Raw genomic sequence first — 19363 nt, 5'->3', positions numbered from 1 at the left:
CACGGTTTGCTGTGCCTGTGTAGGATGTGTTTTCTGGGCATTGGATGTAGAACTTGTCAATCAGGCCCTTTCCTAGAGCACTAAAATGTACAGATTACACACATCAAAGGCAGGCTGCAACCACTGTAGCTGAAATTTACACAAATCTGTGCAGCTAGTAACTGGATGAACAATGAGACTAATGACCTTGTTCTGCATTAATCTCCCTATGGCTCAATTGGTACTGCAAGAAGGTTGTGGCTTTGGCTTCTAGCCTCAAACCAGAGATTACGTGCTTGCCCAATGCCAACGGAGCCCAGGAAGCCTGAGAATACAACCCTAGTCCTTTCATTTTATGAGGTGCATTTACCACAATTCAAGAAACACATCCATTACCATATCCACCTGGGAAAGACATTTATAAAAATAAGTAAATTCCTTGGCTATGCCTCCCCTCTCAGGGAGTTTATTTTCTTTAATAGAAGGCCCCAGGTTTTCCTTGAGTGTTTTCAGGGTTTCTCCATTGCCCCCACAAAAGCAAGATAGAATCCTTGATCTATGTTCCTCTTTCGGACAAGAATAAATTTCAAAAAGGCTGCATGTGTAAAGAACAGAGAAAAGAATTGAAGTTGACCAGTAAACTTGATTAGCATCCACTTCTAATTTGGGACATTTGGGGAAAGGTGCATTGAAAATAGAAGGTACTTTCTAAGAGCCGATAAAAATTGCTATAGAATCCCTTCCACACAATTGGCAAAGGTTGAGGGTTGCTGCTGGCAGGAGGCAGCCGAAAGAGATGGAGCATCTCAAGAGGAGTCTGCACCCTGGGCAGGCTTGGGCCATGCCAAAGGGACCTAGGAACCCTGGAACCCCACCCATCTCCCAGCCCTTCTGCTTTCATCACTTTGTCTACAGGTCACACTGAAAAGCTTATATTGGAAAATGGCTCCCAATGAGTCCAGGAAATGGCTCCATTGGTGGGGGTCACCTTAGGTTAGAAAGGATCACACTGACGTACATTAAGCTAAATGCCCTATGTATTACACCTGTGGTACTCCTCACTTCACAACCAGCCCTAGCAATCATCTTTACTGCATTTGTAAACTTGAGATACCTCTGCCTGAGATACATCATGACATTCTATTCTAAAACATAGATTTTGGTGGCACTTACACAGTCCCAAGGCACACCTCTTACATACCTTTCTAGTCACTCTCCCCACCTCTGAGTCCTGTTGTTGGGAGTATTTTATACACATATACATTACTGCTTTCTCAGGCCATCATACTAAGACTGTTTTCAGAGCTACTGTAATGTGTGTCAAATGTCTCACAAAAATATAGTTTTCAGTGCTATTTTCTTCATCCACTTATGAATTCATTAAGAGCCCATGATAAACACGAGTTAAGGCATATTCGCTCTGTTCATTTCATTTTATTTGCGAGAGTCTCTGTCACCCAGGTTGGAGTGCAGTGGTGTGATCTCAGCTCACTGAAACCTGCGCCTCCTGGATTCAAGCAATTCCCTGCCTCAGCCTCCTGAGTAACTGGGATTACAGGTGCCTGCCACCACACCTAGCTAATTTTTGTATTTTTAGTAGCAACAAGTATTTTTAGTTCAGGACTATCTTGGCCAGGCTGATCTTAAGCTCCTGACCTTGTGATCCACCTGCCTTAACCTCCCAAAGTGCTGGGATTGCAGGTGTGAGCCACTGTGCCCGACCCATTTTTTTTTTTTTTTTTTGAGGCAGAGTCTCGCTCTATCGCCCAGGCTGGAGTGCAGTGGCACAATCTCGGCTCACTGCATCCTCCGTCTCGTCTCCCGGGTTCAAGCAATTCTCCTGCCTCAGCCGCCCAAGTAGCTGGGATTACAGGCATGCGCCACCACACCCAGCTAATTTTTTATTTTTAGTAGAGACAGGGTTTCACCAGACTGGTCTCGAACTCCTGACCTCAAGTGTTCCACCTGCCTTGACCACCCAAAGTGCTGGGATTACAAGGGTGAGCCACTCTGTTCTTAAAATGATCTCTCATCATGCTCACTTAGGGGGTAACAAACGAGTCAATGATTTTGGTGGCCTTTGTAACACAACTGATGGAGGCGTGGAGATGGTCATAGCAGCGGACCTGAAGTGTGACTTCCCATTTGCTCCTGTGGTAAGGGTTCCTAGCACTTCAGACGTTTTTGGTTTTGCAACTTAACAGGTCCCCTAAAAAGGATCGTCTTTGCTTCTTGGTCTAATAATACATTTGTACATACTTTCACATGCATGATCTCACTTAATAGTACGGTATTATTACACCCATTTTTCAGAGAGGAAACTGACTCTGGGAGAGGTTAAATGGCTTGACTGAGGTCACCAATGGCATGAGAGGGAGTGGCAGGGCCCATCTCCTGGCTTGGTATCTCAGTATTTCAAAGCTGTCTCTTTATTTTAGTTATTTCCATAACAACAGAAGGGAAAGGACCTACAGTTTTTTAACCATAAAAACAGAAACGTTTCTGACTAGTGGCCTATAGGAAAAGATCTTTGCAGTCTATCGACAAGAGGTTTTCAAATCACAGGGACCAACTATGATACTACTTTGATAAAAACATTAACATTGGGTTTCCAGAATCTAAGTTCTGTGGAACAAAACTATGCGGTGCACCATATCGTGTGTAGAAAAAAAGGACCACCATACACAACGAACATATATATGCACACGTGTTGTGTCAACGTTTTCTTCCCAAATGTGGTCGCAGAAGAAAGTGTTCGCATGCTGAAATAAGACAATATTTACGGCTGAAGAAATTCAGCTTTACATACCGGTGATTAAGAACAAGATATTATCCCTAATAAAATTACGACAAAACGAAATCTAGAGAAACTAACTGTTTCCCTATGTTCTCTTTATTTTATCCCATGTGCTCAAGAATGGTCGCAGGGAGCAGAGAGAGAAGGAAAGAAAGCTATAGAGAGCCAGCCTCTGCTGAGAGTTGGTTTTGCTTTAGAATCTGGAATGTGTCCAGGCTTGATTTTTATTTTCAATTCACATTTCTGATCCAGCTCCCCAAACTCTTTGATCTTTCTCCCTGTCTCCTTACCCGGAAGAGAACCCTTGGCCTTCTCAGCTGGGAGCTGGGAGCACACGTGGAAAGACTGGCTGGGATCCATATTCTTGCCAAATTTAGTCACACAAAGGGGCCTGCGAGGGAAAAAAGAAAGGATGAAAGCGGCAGCCGCCACGACTTCAAAGGCCGCGCCGCCGCGCCGGGCCCTGCGCAGGCGCCGCCCTCAGCCGATATAAGGCTCGGCTCGCGCGCGCGGGCGGCCTTTCCGCGCGCGTCCCCGACCCGGGGGGCGAGCCGAGGGGCACTGAGGGACCCGGGCGAGGAGGGCGAAGGGTTGGATGCCGCGGCCGGGCTACCCGCCGGCCTTCCGAGGCCGGTCACCATGCCAAGTTCAGGCGCCTGAGGAAAGTTTTTCAGAAAGGAGGGAAAAGAATGTCACGTCCTGCCCAAGAAATGAGCAGTCCTGTGACCCGCAAAATGACTACAGCTCCCACCTCCATTCCAGCTCCATTCTAGGCATTCCCCGTGCATGGGAGCCAGAGTTCCCGGCGCAGAGCCGAGCCAAGCGGCGAGGGCGCGTGGCGGGGCCCTGTCTGGCTCCTTCGGCTCCCCTGCGCCCGCCTCGCGTCCCTGGGTCCAGGGCGCTCTCCTCCCGGCGAGATTCCTCTCCCTCTGGGCAGCCCTGGGACATGCGCCCTCGCCTCCCAGGTGGAAGAGGGGCGGCCCGCAGAGGGAGGTGGGATGCGCCCCTTCCTCGTGGGCCGCGGGAGGAGGCGGTCCTCTGGACCGCTGCGCCTCGGACCGACACCCGCGAGGCGCGGACGCGGGGCTCGGCCTGCCTTGGCCCAGCGCGGGGAAATCCGCAGGAGGGCGCGAGGGGTGGCGGACCCCCCTAGCTCCAGCCCCGCGAGGCTGCGCCGAGCTGCAGACGCCAACGGGCGCCGGCCCCGCGGAAGTCCGACGTCCACAGGCGGCCGGATTTGGGAACGACTTTTTCACGGTCCCGCGAGTTCCCTGATACCCCGGAGGGTGGGGAGTTGAGTTTGTTTGTCTTTAGGAGGTGGTAAGAAGAAGCGGAAGAACCCCTGGGACACAAACTGCCATTTCCCTCGCGCCCCTTTTCTCCTTTTCCGCGAAGTCCGTTAAACCGAAGATGCCCACAGCTTTAGTCTCTGGGCGAACCCAGGGTGGGAAATGGAGGGGGTCGGAGTTCTGCCTCTGGAATCACATTATTCGTTTTCTAGCCCTTTCTCCCCGGCTTCTGAGTATCCTCTTCTGTAGGCCCCGCCACCTCCTTCCCTTGGGATCCCACCAAAGTTGTAGCTGGGAGAGAGTCCAGGCCACACAAAGGGGAAGATCCGGAGCCTGGGCCGGGGTTAGGACCGAGGGGGCGGAGAGGACTTGAGGGGCACCGTGCTTTTCTCTGGTCCTTGTAATTAAGGACTCGCTGGACTGTCTGTAGCCGACTCGAGTTGGCAGCAAAATCGCCGAGGGGAGGGGTTTTCTAGTGTGAGTGGGGCTCACTCCCCTTGCTCTCCTGCACAGTCCCAAGCGGGGCTGGGCTCCGCTTACCCCGTGGGCAGCGAGGCGGTCTCTCCTCCCCACCCGCTCCTCTGTTCTTGCGCGGGGTGGGTGCCTCGCCCCTCACGCAGTTGAGGAGACAGCGCCCGATGCAGAAGGAAGTGTTGATATAAAACAAGTTTGCTCCTAAGCTAAACCCAAACCAAGCAAAGCCACCAGGAGGGGAAAAACCAACAGCAATCCAGCCAGCCCCTAGCAATTGTTTTCACGGTCGGAATTAAATCACATCAAAACGCCCCCTGAAACCCACATCCTGAAGGAGTGAACCTGCAACAGTCAACCTCCAGTCGTTCGCTCGAGTTCACACGAACAACTTGCCTCTACATCCGAGGGAAGGAGGCGGCGAGTGGCGGGTGCCTCTCCCGCACCGCACCCACCACATCCCGGACCCAGGATCCCACTCGCACCCGTAGAGGCGGCTGCTTATGTTAATAGCAGCCCCCACACATATTAGAAAAGACCGCCTGGTGACAGAATTGCCTTTGCCAGGAACTACACTGAATCCGTAAGGGAGGGGAGGAACGTCTTCCTGGGATTACTTTGCCCCTCCTGTGTCCTTCTGCGTCCTCCTGCTTTTTCCAAAAGACAGACTTCACGTGGCAATGTCAACCTCTCTCCCAAACGAAGCTTTACAAATTTGGGGCGCATGGTTTTTAGTAAAACCCCTTATAAGTGCTGCTCATCAGAAGATTTACAACAACCCTAAAGACAATCGGCCAAGACCAGTTACACCACTGTAAAGAAAACAGCCACGCAAATAGAGCAAGGTGCTGGGTGATTTCGTTAGAAACAATGTTTTCAATGGACAGGGTCACAGTAAAATACCAAACACAGCCACCCACCCTTGGCCCTTCAGATGAACAGTTTCCACTAGTTATTGTTGCAAAAATTCCCATCTTCTTGAACTCCTGGTCTTCAGGACACCTGGAGCATGGGCTCCAAATGACTCGAGAAATCAGAGAGTTAACATGAAGGAGAAAATGGGATCTGAATTAGTTTCAGCACTTAAACAGGGGAGATGTAAGAGTCATTATTTAATCTCCTTTTGGTTTCCAGAAACTCCCCCCTGGCAGTTCTGTGTTCCCCCTCCCCCTCCTAAGGGTTTGATGAAAAGGATCCTCTACTCTGCTTTGGTGAAACTGCATTTTCCAGTACTTTTCCTATTGGTCAAATTGATGCAGTTTATGAGAGGACTTTTGACTTTGTTTTCCCTTATGTCTTTTAAGAATGGGGCTATAAATGTCTGACACAGATACATGTTCACTTCTCTGGGACTCTCACTCACACTGGTGCCTAACTTTAAGAGAAGTGACATACCACCATCATCCAAAAACAAAAATTGGATTTCTCACACACTGTAGCAGAATATACTCTTTTTCTTCTCTTGAGGCACAGCATTGTCAGTTATTAAAAATGGATTTAATGTTTTACTTTTCCTGGCTTCCTTTACCAACCCCTTAATTTCACCCCAACTCTCTCAGATAGAATTTACATGTGACTACTGGCCATGTTCTAGAGACCAACTAGAGCCTTCATAAAGTTTAAAAAATTGCTTCCTAGTAAATTCTCATTTCCAAGAAGAAGTAGTTATTAGTAGGTGAAGTTTTAAATGCTCTCTTAGATACAGGATTATTAAAAATCTTTACCCATTCAGTGTCCAGCCGCCTGAAATTTCACCTTTAGGAAAAAAAGAGGGATCTTTGCCTGATCATTCCTGTAAAATAGAGCCAAATCTGATTCTGTAATGTTTTCCTTATTTTCGATTTAAGGGCGATAAAGATACATTTATGTCCTTTGTTTACTGTTCTGAAGTTTTACAGATGGCTACTGTATTGGATATAATAATTTTGCCTAGATTTTTAACTGAGGGGGTTTGAGAACCAAGGGACAAAATGTGTTTTCAAACTTCAGCTTCCCTTCTCTTGTAACTTTCACAAAGTATCTCCTGAAAACTCCTGTCCTTGTACAAAATGCATCAAAGAGACAGTGGAGACTGGGGAATTTTTGAGGTTGTATTCGGATTTGCATCTTCAAGGGTCCCTTTCAGCTTGCAGTCCAAGGTGCCAGGGACTGCCCCATCCTCCCTCCCTCTTCTGGCTTTGCTCTCCTGAGTCTTTTTGCCTTCTCTTCTTGAATTATCTTTTCATTCTCTATGAGGTTCCCACACACTGCGGCGTGTCTCTGAAAACCCACGAGAGACCTAGCATAACTCTCCGTACATCCCGTGGCGAGGACGGAATGAAAGAGATATTGTTTAAAAACCAATAATTAAGATCCAGTCTTCAGTTCCTTCTTCCTCGTCATATTTTTTTCTCGGTAAGCCTGAAGATTTTATTTTTCTCTAGCATGTTCCCCTGTCTCCAAAGAGCTTGTGTGTGATATGGTATTCGGGAAAGCCACAACTCTCTTTTCGTTGTTCTTCTGTTCTCTCTTATTAGTTGAGCAATGTCTGTTATATTTTCGCCTTTTCCTTCTTTTCTCAGTCCCGGATTCCCGCCTCTCCCCACTGTCAGAGCATCTATCAATGTGGTGTCGATCACAGCGGCGGCGGCTTTCTCTTTCATCTTCCTCCCCCTGCCACAGCGAGGGAGGGAGAGTGGGAGGCGTCAAGGAGGTAGGGGAGAGACTGGCAGAGGAAAAGGAGTGGGTGGGTGCGGGCCAAGAATATAGATACTTAGATGATGAAGTTAAGCCATTCCGGCAATGTTTCTTGTCAATTTCACGCGGGCAAAGCGGGCCTCTCGGTGGGTTATAAGCAGCGCCCGGTCCTTCCTCCTCTCGCCAAGTTGCTTGATCCTTCCCTCCAGGCGCACACGCACATACACACACTCACACACCCCAAAACCAAGACTCGTCCTACAGGATCTGGGAAAAGAAAAAGAAAAAAAAAGCCCTCAATCACCACCTCCTTCTCGCCGGCTCCCCCCTACCCCCCCGCATCTCCTCCAGCGGGCAGCCAAGGAGAGCTGGAGGCGGGGGAGGGGAGAGGGAGGAGAAGCGACGCAAGTGGGTAGCTTTTCAGCGCCGGCGAGGCGCGGGAGGAGGAGAAGCGGTGGGGAGGCGCAGCCGCTCACCTGCGGGGCAGGGCACAGAGGAGGGACCCGGGCTGCGCGCTCTTGGGCCGAGGAACCCGGACGCGCCCGGAGCCTCGCACACGGCCAAGCTCGGGGCGTCCCCTCCCCTCGGCTGGGCGAACCCAAGGGGAGCAGCTCTTTGCTTTGACAGAGCTGGCCGGCGGAGGCGTGCAGAGCCGCGAGCGGGCGAGCCAGGCTGAGAAACTCGAGCCGGGAACAAAGAGGGGTCGGGCTGTGTGTTTGTGTCGGCTCGAGCTCCGGGCAGAAGCTTTTGGGCCCGAGGCCCCTGCTGTGACTCCCCGAGACTCCGCTGTGCCCTCCACTGCGGAGTCCCGGTGCTTGCCGGCGAAAACTTTATTCTTGGCAAACTTCTCTTTCTCTTCCCGTCGTCTACGGCCCCCACCTTCTTCTCCTCCTCCTCCTCTAGCAGATTAAATGAACCTCGAGAAGGAAACCCGAAGCAAAAGGGAAGAAAATAAGAAGCTCTAAAACGGACATCTCCAGCGTGGGTGGCTCTTTTTCTTTTTTTTCCCCACCCTTCAGGAAGTGGACATTTCGTTATCTTCTGATCCTTGCACCTTCTTTGCTGGGACAAACGGCCTTTTGGCCCAGATCCCCTCTCTTTTCTCGGAAAACAAACTACTAAGTCGGCATCCGGGGTAACTACAGTGGAGAGGTTTCCGCGGAGACGCGCCGCCGGACCCTCCTCTGCACTTTGGGGAGTCGCGCTCCCTCAAGAACCGGCGTCCTCCGCGAGCAAATCCCGGCGACGCGGGGGGCGTGGGGTGGCCACCCGGGCAGCCTAGCCTAGCGCGCGCCTCGCAGACGCCCCCGGAGGCGCCAGCTACCGCGGCCCTCGCCGCCCAGTGCCCTTCGGCCTCAGGGGCGGGCGCCGGCGTCGGTCTCCGAGAAGCGGGAAAGCGCGGCGGCCGCCGGGATTCGGGCGCCGCGGCAGCTGCTCCGGCTGCCGGCCGGCTGCCCCGCGCTCGCCCGCCCCGGTTCCGCCCGCGGTCTTCCCGCACGAACCCTTCCAACTCTCCTCTCCTCTCCCACCCTTGAGTTACCCCCCCAGTCTTTCCTGCTGTCGCCGCCGGTGCTCCCACGGCGGAGCGGAGATTACAGAGCCGTCGGGATGCCTCAACTCTCCGGGGGAGGTGGCGGCGGCGGGGGGGACCCGGAACTCTGCGCCACAGACGAGATGATCCCCTTCAAGGACGAGGGCGATCCTCAGAAGGAGAAGATCTTCGCCGAGATTAGCCACCCCGAAGAGGAAGGCGATTTAGCTGACATCAAGTCCTCCTTGGTGAACGAGTCTGAAATCATCCCGGCCAGCAACGGACACGAGGTGAGCGGGCCAGTGCCCCGGTTCCGAGAGGCGTGGCGGGTCCCTGGGAAACGCAGAGAGGGAGGAAGGGAGCGAAGGCGCCCGGCAGCCCGGCTGAGGGTCTCGAGTCGATCCCTCGTTTGTTCTGGGGTGTGTGCGTGGCTGGGCCCCCGGTCCACATTCCGTGTGTGTGTGTGTGTGTGTGTGTGTGTGTGTGTGAACTTCAAGTGGATCAGTTTAGGGGGTTCGGTGGCTGAACGGTTGGTTCGCGGGCAGGAAAACGTGCCCTTAACCCACAACGTTTCGCCTTCGCTCTTTTTGTTGGGGCTGAGAGGTGCCATGCTTTAAAGCGAGTAGGGCTGAACAACGCTACTGAGAAATTCTTCCGTGGGACGGAAAACAAAGTGCACCCGCTATCTCTTGGTAGACGTCTCTGCAAAAGTGCGTTAAACCACCAAAGGCTTAGGTGGGGACGAGCAGAGCAGGAGGCGGGAGGAAGGGGAGGCGGGCGTGGGCCGGGGCAGGCGGGGCCGTCCCAACCACAGCCGAGCCTGTCCGCGGGAGCCGACCGGCCGAGGGTCGCGCGCCCGGGCTGCGGGGGCGGGGCGGGGCTCAGTCTCTGCGGCCGCTGGTGCCCCAGCGCCTGGGTCTGCAGCCTGGAGCTTGGGAGCGCCGAGCCGAGCCACGCCAAGAGTACACCCTGGCTGTACCGCCCCCGACTCTAGTTTTCTCCAACCTCCATCACTTGGAAACAAACCCACAACATTTATTTGGAGTTTGGGCCCAGATGAGGCCTTAAACCTACGCGGAAGAAAGGCGACTCCGAGCGGAGAAGCCGCGGAAGCCCGGCACTAGTCCGGATGGGTCGAAGGCGCTTTCTCGGTCCTCTGGCCCGCTGCGGGCGATCGCGCCGGTAACCTGAGTAGAGTAAATAGAGACACGTGGGTGCTGGCGAAAGAAAGCGCGGAGTCAGGCCGCGCGGGAGGGCTGTTTGAAGCCGCGTCCAGAGCTGGTGGGGGGGGGTGGGCGGATGGACCCAGATACCGGACACCAGATACCTTGTTCCACAACTGGGAAACCCTCTGGAGAAAATCGGTAGAAAAGTCCTGACACCAGAATGATTTAACCAACGTTTTTTCCCTCCAAAGAAACTTGGAGGATATACCTTTTTTTTCCCTTAAATGGCATCCTTCTACCCCCAAAAAGAAAGTGTGTGGTTTTGAGGGCGGGGACATTTTGGGTTTTAAACTGCGCGTTTAAGAACACCTCAGAGCTGCCTTCTCTATCCCAATGGCAGAGGTGAGTACGCATTTCGAAAAGCTGGGGGCCTGCGTTCAGAGAACAGAAGGGTTGTTCTTTATCCGTTGAATCCAGTTTGAGCGGGGTGGGGGCGGGGATAGGGTGCACCTAACCCCGCGTAAAAGGTTTGTGACTATTGTGTGTATTGGGAAAAGGAGGTCAGTGTGAGGACGCACGTCCAGAACCAAATGACATCCCAAACACAGGCTTTTTGCCAAACTCTCCTATTTGTAGAGCAGCCTCTCTTTCTACCCATTTTGCTAGTCCTGCCTTAGTCCATACATAATTTTGCCACCCACTTCATATTCTCCACACTTTTCTGGTCCGGGTGAAGGACACTGAGTTGGAATCCGAGCACTCGGGTGTTAAAGCGTTACCCTTTGCTAAGTGTTTAGTGGGCATGAGGAGGCCTGAGGGTGAAGGAGTTATACCACTGATTTGCACGTGGTTGAGTCTGTCTGGGTGGATGGTGATTACCAAAACTGATATCAACGGGGCTACCTTTTAGATGTCTGTAACCTGAGTCTCTAATTTTCCTCTCTGTAACCACAGAACCGTTCTACTTTTGTAAGCCTGCACTCAGCCAGCCATGGTAGGTTATAAGCTCGAGTGGAGCTTCTGCTGGAACTACGCTCAGGGTAGTTGCCTTAAGACCTCACCTGAGTGGTTGGCTTATGTTTAAATGTCATTTTCAGTTACAAAATGTTATTTTAGCCTTCTTTTAGTGAGATCTGATTGAAGTGAACAGTGGTTGAAGAAGCTATCAAAACCATCAACCCCATTAACTCCTATACTCCTATCATGTTAGGCATTCAAGTAGCCTTGATATGGTTTAATAAACAGCAGTCAGAACACCATGTGGATCTTTCCCAAATTTAACTATACTTTTATTGCTTTTGTTACTGTATATATGTTTTTGGTCTTGGGTGGCTAATAATCACTCAAAACTACATGTTGACAGGAAAAAGATTTTGCAATACTAAACACTAGCATATGTTTCTCAGAGTAATAAAACAAAGTTGCCCCTAAACCTCTTCCTTTGAATTACCAGCGCACACACATTTATATCATTATTGTCACAAACTCTAAGGTGATTTTTTTTTTCTTTTGGGTGTGGGGATTCATGATATTAGGTGGCCAGACAAGCACAAACCTCTCAGGAGCCCTACCACGACAAGGCCAGAGAACACCCTGATGACGGTAAGATAACCGATTCTAATTCTGACTTTAGCATACAAGGTGTGCAGTTTGTATAAATAGGTGTGTTTTGTTACTTTTGAGTTCAAGAAACTGGGACTAGGTCAGACTATGCCCTCTATTTTAGTAAAATGGTAAAGAAAACGCAAGAAACTTATGGCTTCCTCTAATGTATATTATTACATAATTTAAGAACTGTTTTTGTATGGGTTAGGGACCTTTGGATTTCAGGTGGGTTCCAAATTCTTTAGGGAAGAGGGGATGTCTATAATGAATTTTTCTCTTCCTCATCTTAAGTTTCGATTAGCCTAGGTCGTTAGTATTTTTAATATATTATTAAGAAGAATGACAGTATTTATCAATTTATTTTCCAACCAGTTGTGAGTGGATTTTCACTTGGATAATTGCTGGGTTTTGTTTCTTATTGTAGTGAAACGGCAGGCAGTGAATGAGCAGAGCAGAATCTAGCCAGTAAAAATATAAAATTTATAATTAGGAATGTGCATATCAGAGATGATATACTTTCTCCCTATTTCTGAATCTTGCTAAAAACTTTAAAATTTACATACATATGTATTTAGACTTAAGGAGAATTCCTTGTGACTTTGAAAGAATCAGGTAACCTTAGGGTTTCCTTGTCAGCCTGTCTGTTCTCTATTAATTACTTAACCATTGGCCTAACTAAAATGAAGTGTTTTTACATACAATATGTTAACCAGAAAAAGGGAAGATAATTATATATTAAGCTTCTTCCTCAGCTACAAAATAGTTGCACAGATTAATCAGAAAAAATATACATATTGAACAAAAATTTCTTTGGCAAAGTGATCTAAGTGTAGCACATAAAATTAAGCCTCCCAGAGTTAATCCTTTATAAATTTGGATAGTTGCCTATATACTAAATAACAACTCTCTCCCTCAGTAGAATCTAGAATTTTTCTAGAAACCTGCAAGCACAAGTAGGTAGAATTTTTGAGTTTCTCTAAAAGGCAAAACATATAACTTCAAGTACGTAAATATCTCTGTGTGTGTGTAGCTAGATGGCCTAATATATTTATATTACAGTTTTAGATTTGTGTGTGTTCTGTATTTTTTAGTCCAGTTTGTTAGTATTAGAACAAATTACGTTCAATAGATAACACTTATTTTTGTGAAAACATCAGTCAGTAGTGGAAGAACTGTTTGAACCACGTTTTTAAAACATCTGGTTTACTGCTAAGCTATTTAAGAGAATAAATACTGTTGATCTAAAATAGAGCATAATAATCCAGTTACAGTATTTTGTAAACAAATCTTTTATGCAAGGTCTGATTTATCTGAGAACCATTAGATTTTCAGATGAAAAATATAGCGATATAAAAGGGAAGTCAGTGCATCATTGATTGTTCTTTGGATCCTCCCAGGAAAGCATCCAGATGGAGGCCTCTACAACAAGGGACCCTCTTACTCGAGTTATTCCGGGTACATAATGATGCCAAATATGAATAACGACCCATACATGTCAAATGGATCTCTTTCTCCACCTATCCCGAGAACAGTAAGTAACATGCTGATGTTGCAAATTATGTTCAGAAGTGCAAATTGATTTGTATTTTGGCAGAATGTTTATTTTTCCAAACTCATTGGAAATGCTTTCACTATATATAACCATTCATTGCTAAATAAGAGCTGTTACAAGGAAGGGACACCTTAAAATAGTGCCACCTTTGATGTCTTGCCTTTGGAATTTTAGTTTTTGGCTTATTGGTTAAAATAAATATGTAACAGATCATGAGTTATAAAATCAAGTGAAGTTACGTCAACAAATCCATGATTTTATAAGTTGTGCTTTCTATGCTGATGAGGGAAAAAATTGATTTACTTTTAAAGCAATATAAGGACTGTATAGCTTTTAAATTAGTTTGTCTAAAAGGCAAAACACAAGCTATCTAGAATCAAGACGGCTTTAGCTATTTGAAGCTGAACATTTGTTGTGTTACTTTGGCTTTTAAAACAGTGTCTTATTTTATTGAATCAGCTACTGTTTCTTTAGGATCAGTTTGGTGGGGGAGGATGAGCTATTTTTACTCTACCGTCAATTGTTGAGAAAGCATCACTCAAAGATAATCCTAATGAAAGTTGTTCCTTTTTTTTAATCTTGTGGTTTAGTTAGCTTTTAAAATTCTAAAAATGCAGTGGTATTATAACTGTATTATGCAAATGCATAATATTATAAAGAATTTCATGTTTGTTATTTGACATTTTTCTTAGGAAGTAGAAACCTCATTTATGTAGTGAGAAAACACCTAAATGGTAACTTGTGTAATAGGTAGATGTAAAATGTGCTGGTGATGGAGTTCTCTCTTAGAATTATCCCACGCAGTGGTGATGGATTTTTTTACTGACCCATCAATATATTTACCTTCTCTCCAGCCCCACTCTCCCTTTACCACCTAACCCCCAATGAAAAACACATGTGTATGGGTCTGGGGGATTAGGGTTTCAGTCTCACTGACAGCCCTGGAGGTCACATCTAGGATTGTAAAATGGAACCTATAGTGTTTGACTTATTTGTTCAGTGTTTCTACCAACTGAAAAAGAATCAGTCAAAAACATCTGGGAAGAGTAATGTTGTTAACACCTTAGTGAACAAAATCTGGAAGTGGGGAGATTCACCAAAGTAGCCGAGAATATTGGCTCAAAATCAACAGTTATCAACAAGAGTATTTGTGGTTATCATGATTATACATAGTCCTCAATTGTTGAAATGATACTTATATCAAATATAATCACTTTGTGTGAGCACTGTGATTTAGATGTTATTGTAATTATTTTCCAATAAATTTCAAAAGGATATTTGATCTCTCAGGGAATAAGATTTTTCTAATTTTTGTATAGTAGTTGAAATGGAGATCTTGGGTTTCTAATCTTGAGGGAGATCTTCTGATGGTTGCTATAGGAAATAGATATTTTATATTTTAAGGCTTTTCAAGTATTTAATGATAGAGACCTCTGTGTAATGAGAAGGAATCTCCTACCTAAAAAGTGGATTAATAAAAGCAAAAATAGTTTAATATTTAGAGACCCCTCAAATAATTATTGAGCTTTAATTATTGTAGGAGACTTTAAATTTTTGAACAAAACATGCAAACATATAGATAACTAAAAATTTGGGGAGGCTTTTTGTTTTTTTTTTTGGAGGGGGGTGAAGAAGGGAACGAGAATATGTTTTAGATAAGGAATAATTGAAGATTCCTGTTAAGTCATTTTCAGAATAACAATCTTTCCAAATCAAAGTGCAATGTTGGTGACAATAGAAAAGAGCCCCCAAAACAGTCTTACATTTTTCAGCTGTGCTTATCCAGCATTTGTGGAATTGATTCCTTAAAAAGAACAGCTACTTACCCTTTCAAAATGATAATTTTTAAAAGTCAGTGTAATGAAAATTTATTGGTATTTACAAATAATCCCTAAGAATATTGAAAATTAAGCTGATCTTCCTCTTTATGCCAGCATTCTGCCTTGCGTTTCCACAGTCTTGTCTCCCAATCTACCAGTATGCTAGTCATTTTGAAATTTTGATAGTAAATATCTTCTGATGGAAGGTATTTATTGTTAGTTTATGTATGAAAATTTTGAGGTCAGTGAAATCAAACAGTCATTCATTGTTTAGGAAAGATTTGTGGCCAGAATAAATGTTGGTCTGGGTAGAGTGTAGGAAAGGGGTGTGGTCAGGAAACAGTTACCTTACCCTGTTATCTGCTGCTTTACTTTATCCTGTTACATATTAGGATGTATTTATTTTAGGCAAGTTTTCTTGAGATATTCTGCAGTTTGCACAATTCCAGAAGCTTTTCAGCTGTAACCACAAGACTCTGTCAATTTTTTTTTTTTTTTTAGGGTCCAACCGAAGTGAGTTACAATCTTTGGTTTTTAATACCTAACAGCTGTTTTTAATGTGTCTGAGATCAAAAACACTAACCGGAAGACAGCCTCTCTTCTTCACCCCTAACCACACTTCTGCCTTCTTGCTCTTTAACTCTATCCTTAGCAAGGCTGAGTGTTTGTGTCACTGACATCCACAGTGATAGATTCTCATCTAGGGTGTCAGGAGCATGGCCACCATTTGTGTTTGGGCTTAGGATGGGAGCATCCCGTTGGCCTCCTGCTACTTGAATTTGCATTACAAGCAATTGCTTGTTTACTGCATCTGCTTCCCAAAAGTGTTAGGACTGGAAAAATACCCGGGGTTGGGGAGGGACCTGACCACTCCTTCCCTAAATAGTCTTGTTTGTATGTAACTGCAGATAATCCAGAGGATACCAGATATGACCAACTGGTCTGCAGAGAAATGTTTCCCCTGGAGTCTTAATATTTAAAAGCGCATGTGTTTTTGCTTATTTTTTAGAAGAACGCTAATGTAGATATGCGTGAACAGATTTTACCTATGACCAGTATACAGTATTACCTGTTCAGGAGAACCACTTTCACCTACTCAGCTTTTTTCCTTCTCAAGGGGAACTTTAATTGGCAAATTACATCCTTCTAGAACTGGAATCCTTAGGGGTATGAATGTCCATAGTGTCTATACCAGAAATCGTATGAATGAGTCTCTCACAGAACTTTGAATAAGAATTCTTAGTTCAGATAAATTGGGCCCAGAAGAAAGCACCTAAGATCGTGACATGTGTGGTGTCAGCGTGAGTTCTTAGGGCACAGTAAACCTTGGCTTGAGTTGGTCTTCTTCACAGAGAGAAGAGGTACAAGCCTGTTAAATATTTTAGAGCCAAGACCCTGAAGAGTTTATTAAAAGCATACTCCCAAACCTTTCTTTCTCTGAACTTGATTTATGAAAATCCCTGTAGACCAATGGTAAAGTATTAAAAGAAAAAAACCCTTCTTTACATCCCTAGTTTGACTCTGGCAGTTGTGTGCCTGAACACCTTGTGAATGGTGAGCTTGGCTAGCTTTAAGTAGTGAAAGTTCCCACTGGCTTAATGCACTGTGGTTATTCATCTTAGGTGTCAATCTTCCATTTGTCCTGCATGCAACCCAAATGTTTAACACCTCAGAAAAGAAACATCTTATTTCTCTTCAGATGCTTGGGGAGGGAAAAGCAACACAGTGCAGGAAGCTGCAGCTCAATGACGCCAAACCACAATAACACCTGGTCAGCGTAGCGCTGCGAACTTCATTGTTTTTAGTTTTTTTGTGATCTTTCTAAGAGTGAATTTTTAGGTGGGAAAAGAAAGATATAGGTGTTCTCATTTCAGCTATCTTTTAAAATGTTTATTTGTTTATTTTTTAAAGTAGAAATTGCATGAGTTTTTTAAATTATTTTATATAACTTAGTTCTGTTGCAACTTTTACCTTAGGGGAATCAACACTTTGGTTTCTGATAAACAGAATTATACCTATTATAACTTTGTCTTACCTACCCTCCATATTTGTATTTGCTTGTAAACAGCTAAAATCTGATTTTGTCATTGTTCACGTCTGGAATTAAGGAACTAAGTTGGACTTAAGCTTCTGAATACCACTGTACATGACATTGTTGCATACCTTTGAAAATAATAACAAATAATAATCAAGGATAGATGGAGACTAAAGTTTATATCTCATGCAAGATTTTTAAGGTAGACTATCTTTTCACTTTATTGCTAGAAGCTACTGAATTTGACTTACCTATAAATTATTTTCACTTTTCCATTTTAAGTTGTATACTTTTTGAAGCTAAACATATTGAATTTTCCCGTTCAAGTGGAGAACAAGTTTTAGAAAATGTGTTATTCTAATTCAAATGTATATGTAGATGTTATGAGAATGTGTGGAAAAATTCCTCAGAGCCCCCAAAGTTTCCTGTTTGATATATTCTAAATTGCATTGCTACAATTTGGGTCAGGATAATAGTCAGAATAGTTGGGAGCTCTTGTTGTTCCCCCATCAAATACCTTATGGCCAGTTTGCTTACTTACGTGTCCCAAGGAGCCATGTTACATGCAACCCTTTCAGAGCTAATATTGTATTTACATGCCTGGTCCTTACTTAGATAGTGTTTTTAAAATGACCCTAGTAGTTTCTTATTCATTCATAAAGACATGAGAACAACCCAAAAGATATTTTAAAAAAAGACTACATACTAAAAAAGACAATTAAGCCAATTGGCAAAAATCTTGCTTTTGAAGTATTCTTTTCATCCCCATACAGGTCTTAGATTTGCTGTCATCCACCTCATTATTTTGATCCAGTCTTTCCTGTGGTCCAAGACTCTTATGTGATTTAACAGAGCAGAGATTGGATCTCACAAATGGGACCCTCTAGACTTGAATTTGTAGACTCGCAAGTACTTGCTATGGTATCAATTTTGTAGCAGTTGAGGTTTTTTTTATTTTTTTAATGTTGTTTGTTATGCAGAACCATTTTGGGTTTATGTGATTGAATTTTTTTTGAGGAATGAAATCACTTCATTTTTGACTCCTTTTGTTCCTCATTTATGTATTGGAATTTTACAAAGCTGATTTCCTTTTGATTTTGATAAAAGAATTGGAATTTAAAGAGAAAACATGGCAGCACTCTCTGTGGCAAGCAGAAAAACATGTACGTTTTAGTCCCAGGTAAAAGTAGAGGTCAGCGTTACATAGGTGCTGCTCTCCTAGGACTAAAAGCCTCTTTCTCTCTTTCTCTCTCTCTCTCTCTCTCTCTCTCTCTCTCTCTCTCTCTCTTTGTATCTCTCTCTTTTTGTTTCTCTCTCTCTCTTTCTTTTTTTTTTTTTTTAACGGAGTGTTCATTTAAAACTTGTCATCTTTAAAGCTGTTGCTTAAGTGATTGTGCTGAGCTGAGCCCTCTGCAGGAAGCGAATGCTGTGGTAATCAAGAGACTCAGTACTGCTTCGTGCTAGTAGTCCTTTCTTATGTAGAAAAGGCAGCCATTGGACTTTATTCAAATAATTTAAAATATATACTTTAGGTTCATGATTACTTTATAAATATTATGATCTTGTGAACTTCCCATCTAGGAACTGTAGACTCTGCTATGAACTCTTTTAGGGATATACATGATCCAATCTCTAAGATTTAAGAGGTGAAAGCCTTCAAATGTCCTAGAGAACAAGAAAGACTGGGGGTGGGGTGGGGGTAGGAAGAGTTGGGAGTTAAACTGTACCACAGTGAAGTGTGGGGAGTTGAGCAGAGGACTGGACAGGGAGCAGCTAACTCAGAATTTCTGATAATCTAGCTGGCACTATTTGCAGACTGAGGCTGTGTAGAGGATTATAAAGCCTCTGTAAAAGAGTGCATTTATATATAATACCCACTCTAGCTAAACCTGTAAACCTGATGAAATTATCAACTTGTTATCTGTAGATCACTTACAAAGCACACTGAGCGATGGTACTCACATGCCTTCAGTCCGTCCGTATGGGGAAAATTGAAAGGGCAGTGCAGAGCAAGCAAGAGTTTTGTTGCCAACCCTGTTTTTCCATGTGTGGGAGAAATGGGACTAGCAGAGAGGTTGCATCACAGAGTGTCTAGAAATATGTTTTATTTTTGCAGCTAACTGGGGACAGGTAAAATCTTTAAAAAGTTGGATTTGTTGGCCATTGTGTCTACCTGTGCTCACAGATAATCCTGTGTGGAACTTGATGACAGTTTTGCAGATAAAATTTTGATGTTCACCATAGTAAATTATTGTCATTGTTATGTTCACTTGTAAAAAGTTGCCTATTGCTTGAGGCAGGTGGGTCACCTGAGGTCAGGAGTTCAAGACCATTCTGACCGACAGGGTGATACCTTGTCTCTACTAAAACATACAAAAATTAACCGGGCATGGTGGTGGGTGCCTGTAATCCCAGCTACTCAGAAAGCTAAGGCAGGAGAAT

The 19363-nt window shown here is 45.1% G+C and overlaps 1 protein-coding gene across 7 annotated transcripts in view; it reads left to right on the top strand.

The window, feature by feature from the left end:
- The first annotated feature begins 7658 nt into the window (after positions 1-7658).
- LEF1 (lymphoid enhancer binding factor 1) overlaps positions 7659-19363 on the top strand; it is a 124755-nt gene continuing 113050 nt past the window's right edge. For 3 of the 7 annotated variants that reach the window (XM_017509104.2, XM_017509097.2, XM_017509109.2), the window contains exons 1-3: positions 7659-9033; positions 11445-11511; positions 12912-13045. In XM_017509104.2, the coding sequence (XP_017364593.1) occupies positions 8821-9033; positions 11445-11511; positions 12912-13045 (414 nt within the window). In that variant the 5' untranslated portion in view covers positions 7659-8820. Of the gene's footprint in view, positions 9034-9236; positions 10312-11444; positions 11512-12911; positions 13046-19363 lie in introns of those variants that run through there. The other 4 variants (XM_017509091.2, XM_017509118.2, XM_017509114.2 and 1 more) reach the window with 3 other exon arrangements.

This window comes from Cebus imitator, unplaced genomic scaffold, assembly GCF_001604975.1.
Source record: "Cebus imitator isolate Cc_AM_T3 unplaced genomic scaffold, Cebus_imitator-1.0 Scaffold17, whole genome shotgun sequence".
Classification (NCBI taxonomy): domain Eukaryota; kingdom Metazoa; phylum Chordata; class Mammalia; order Primates; family Cebidae; genus Cebus; species Cebus imitator.
This window is presented reverse-complemented; position numbering and strand designations above follow the sequence as displayed.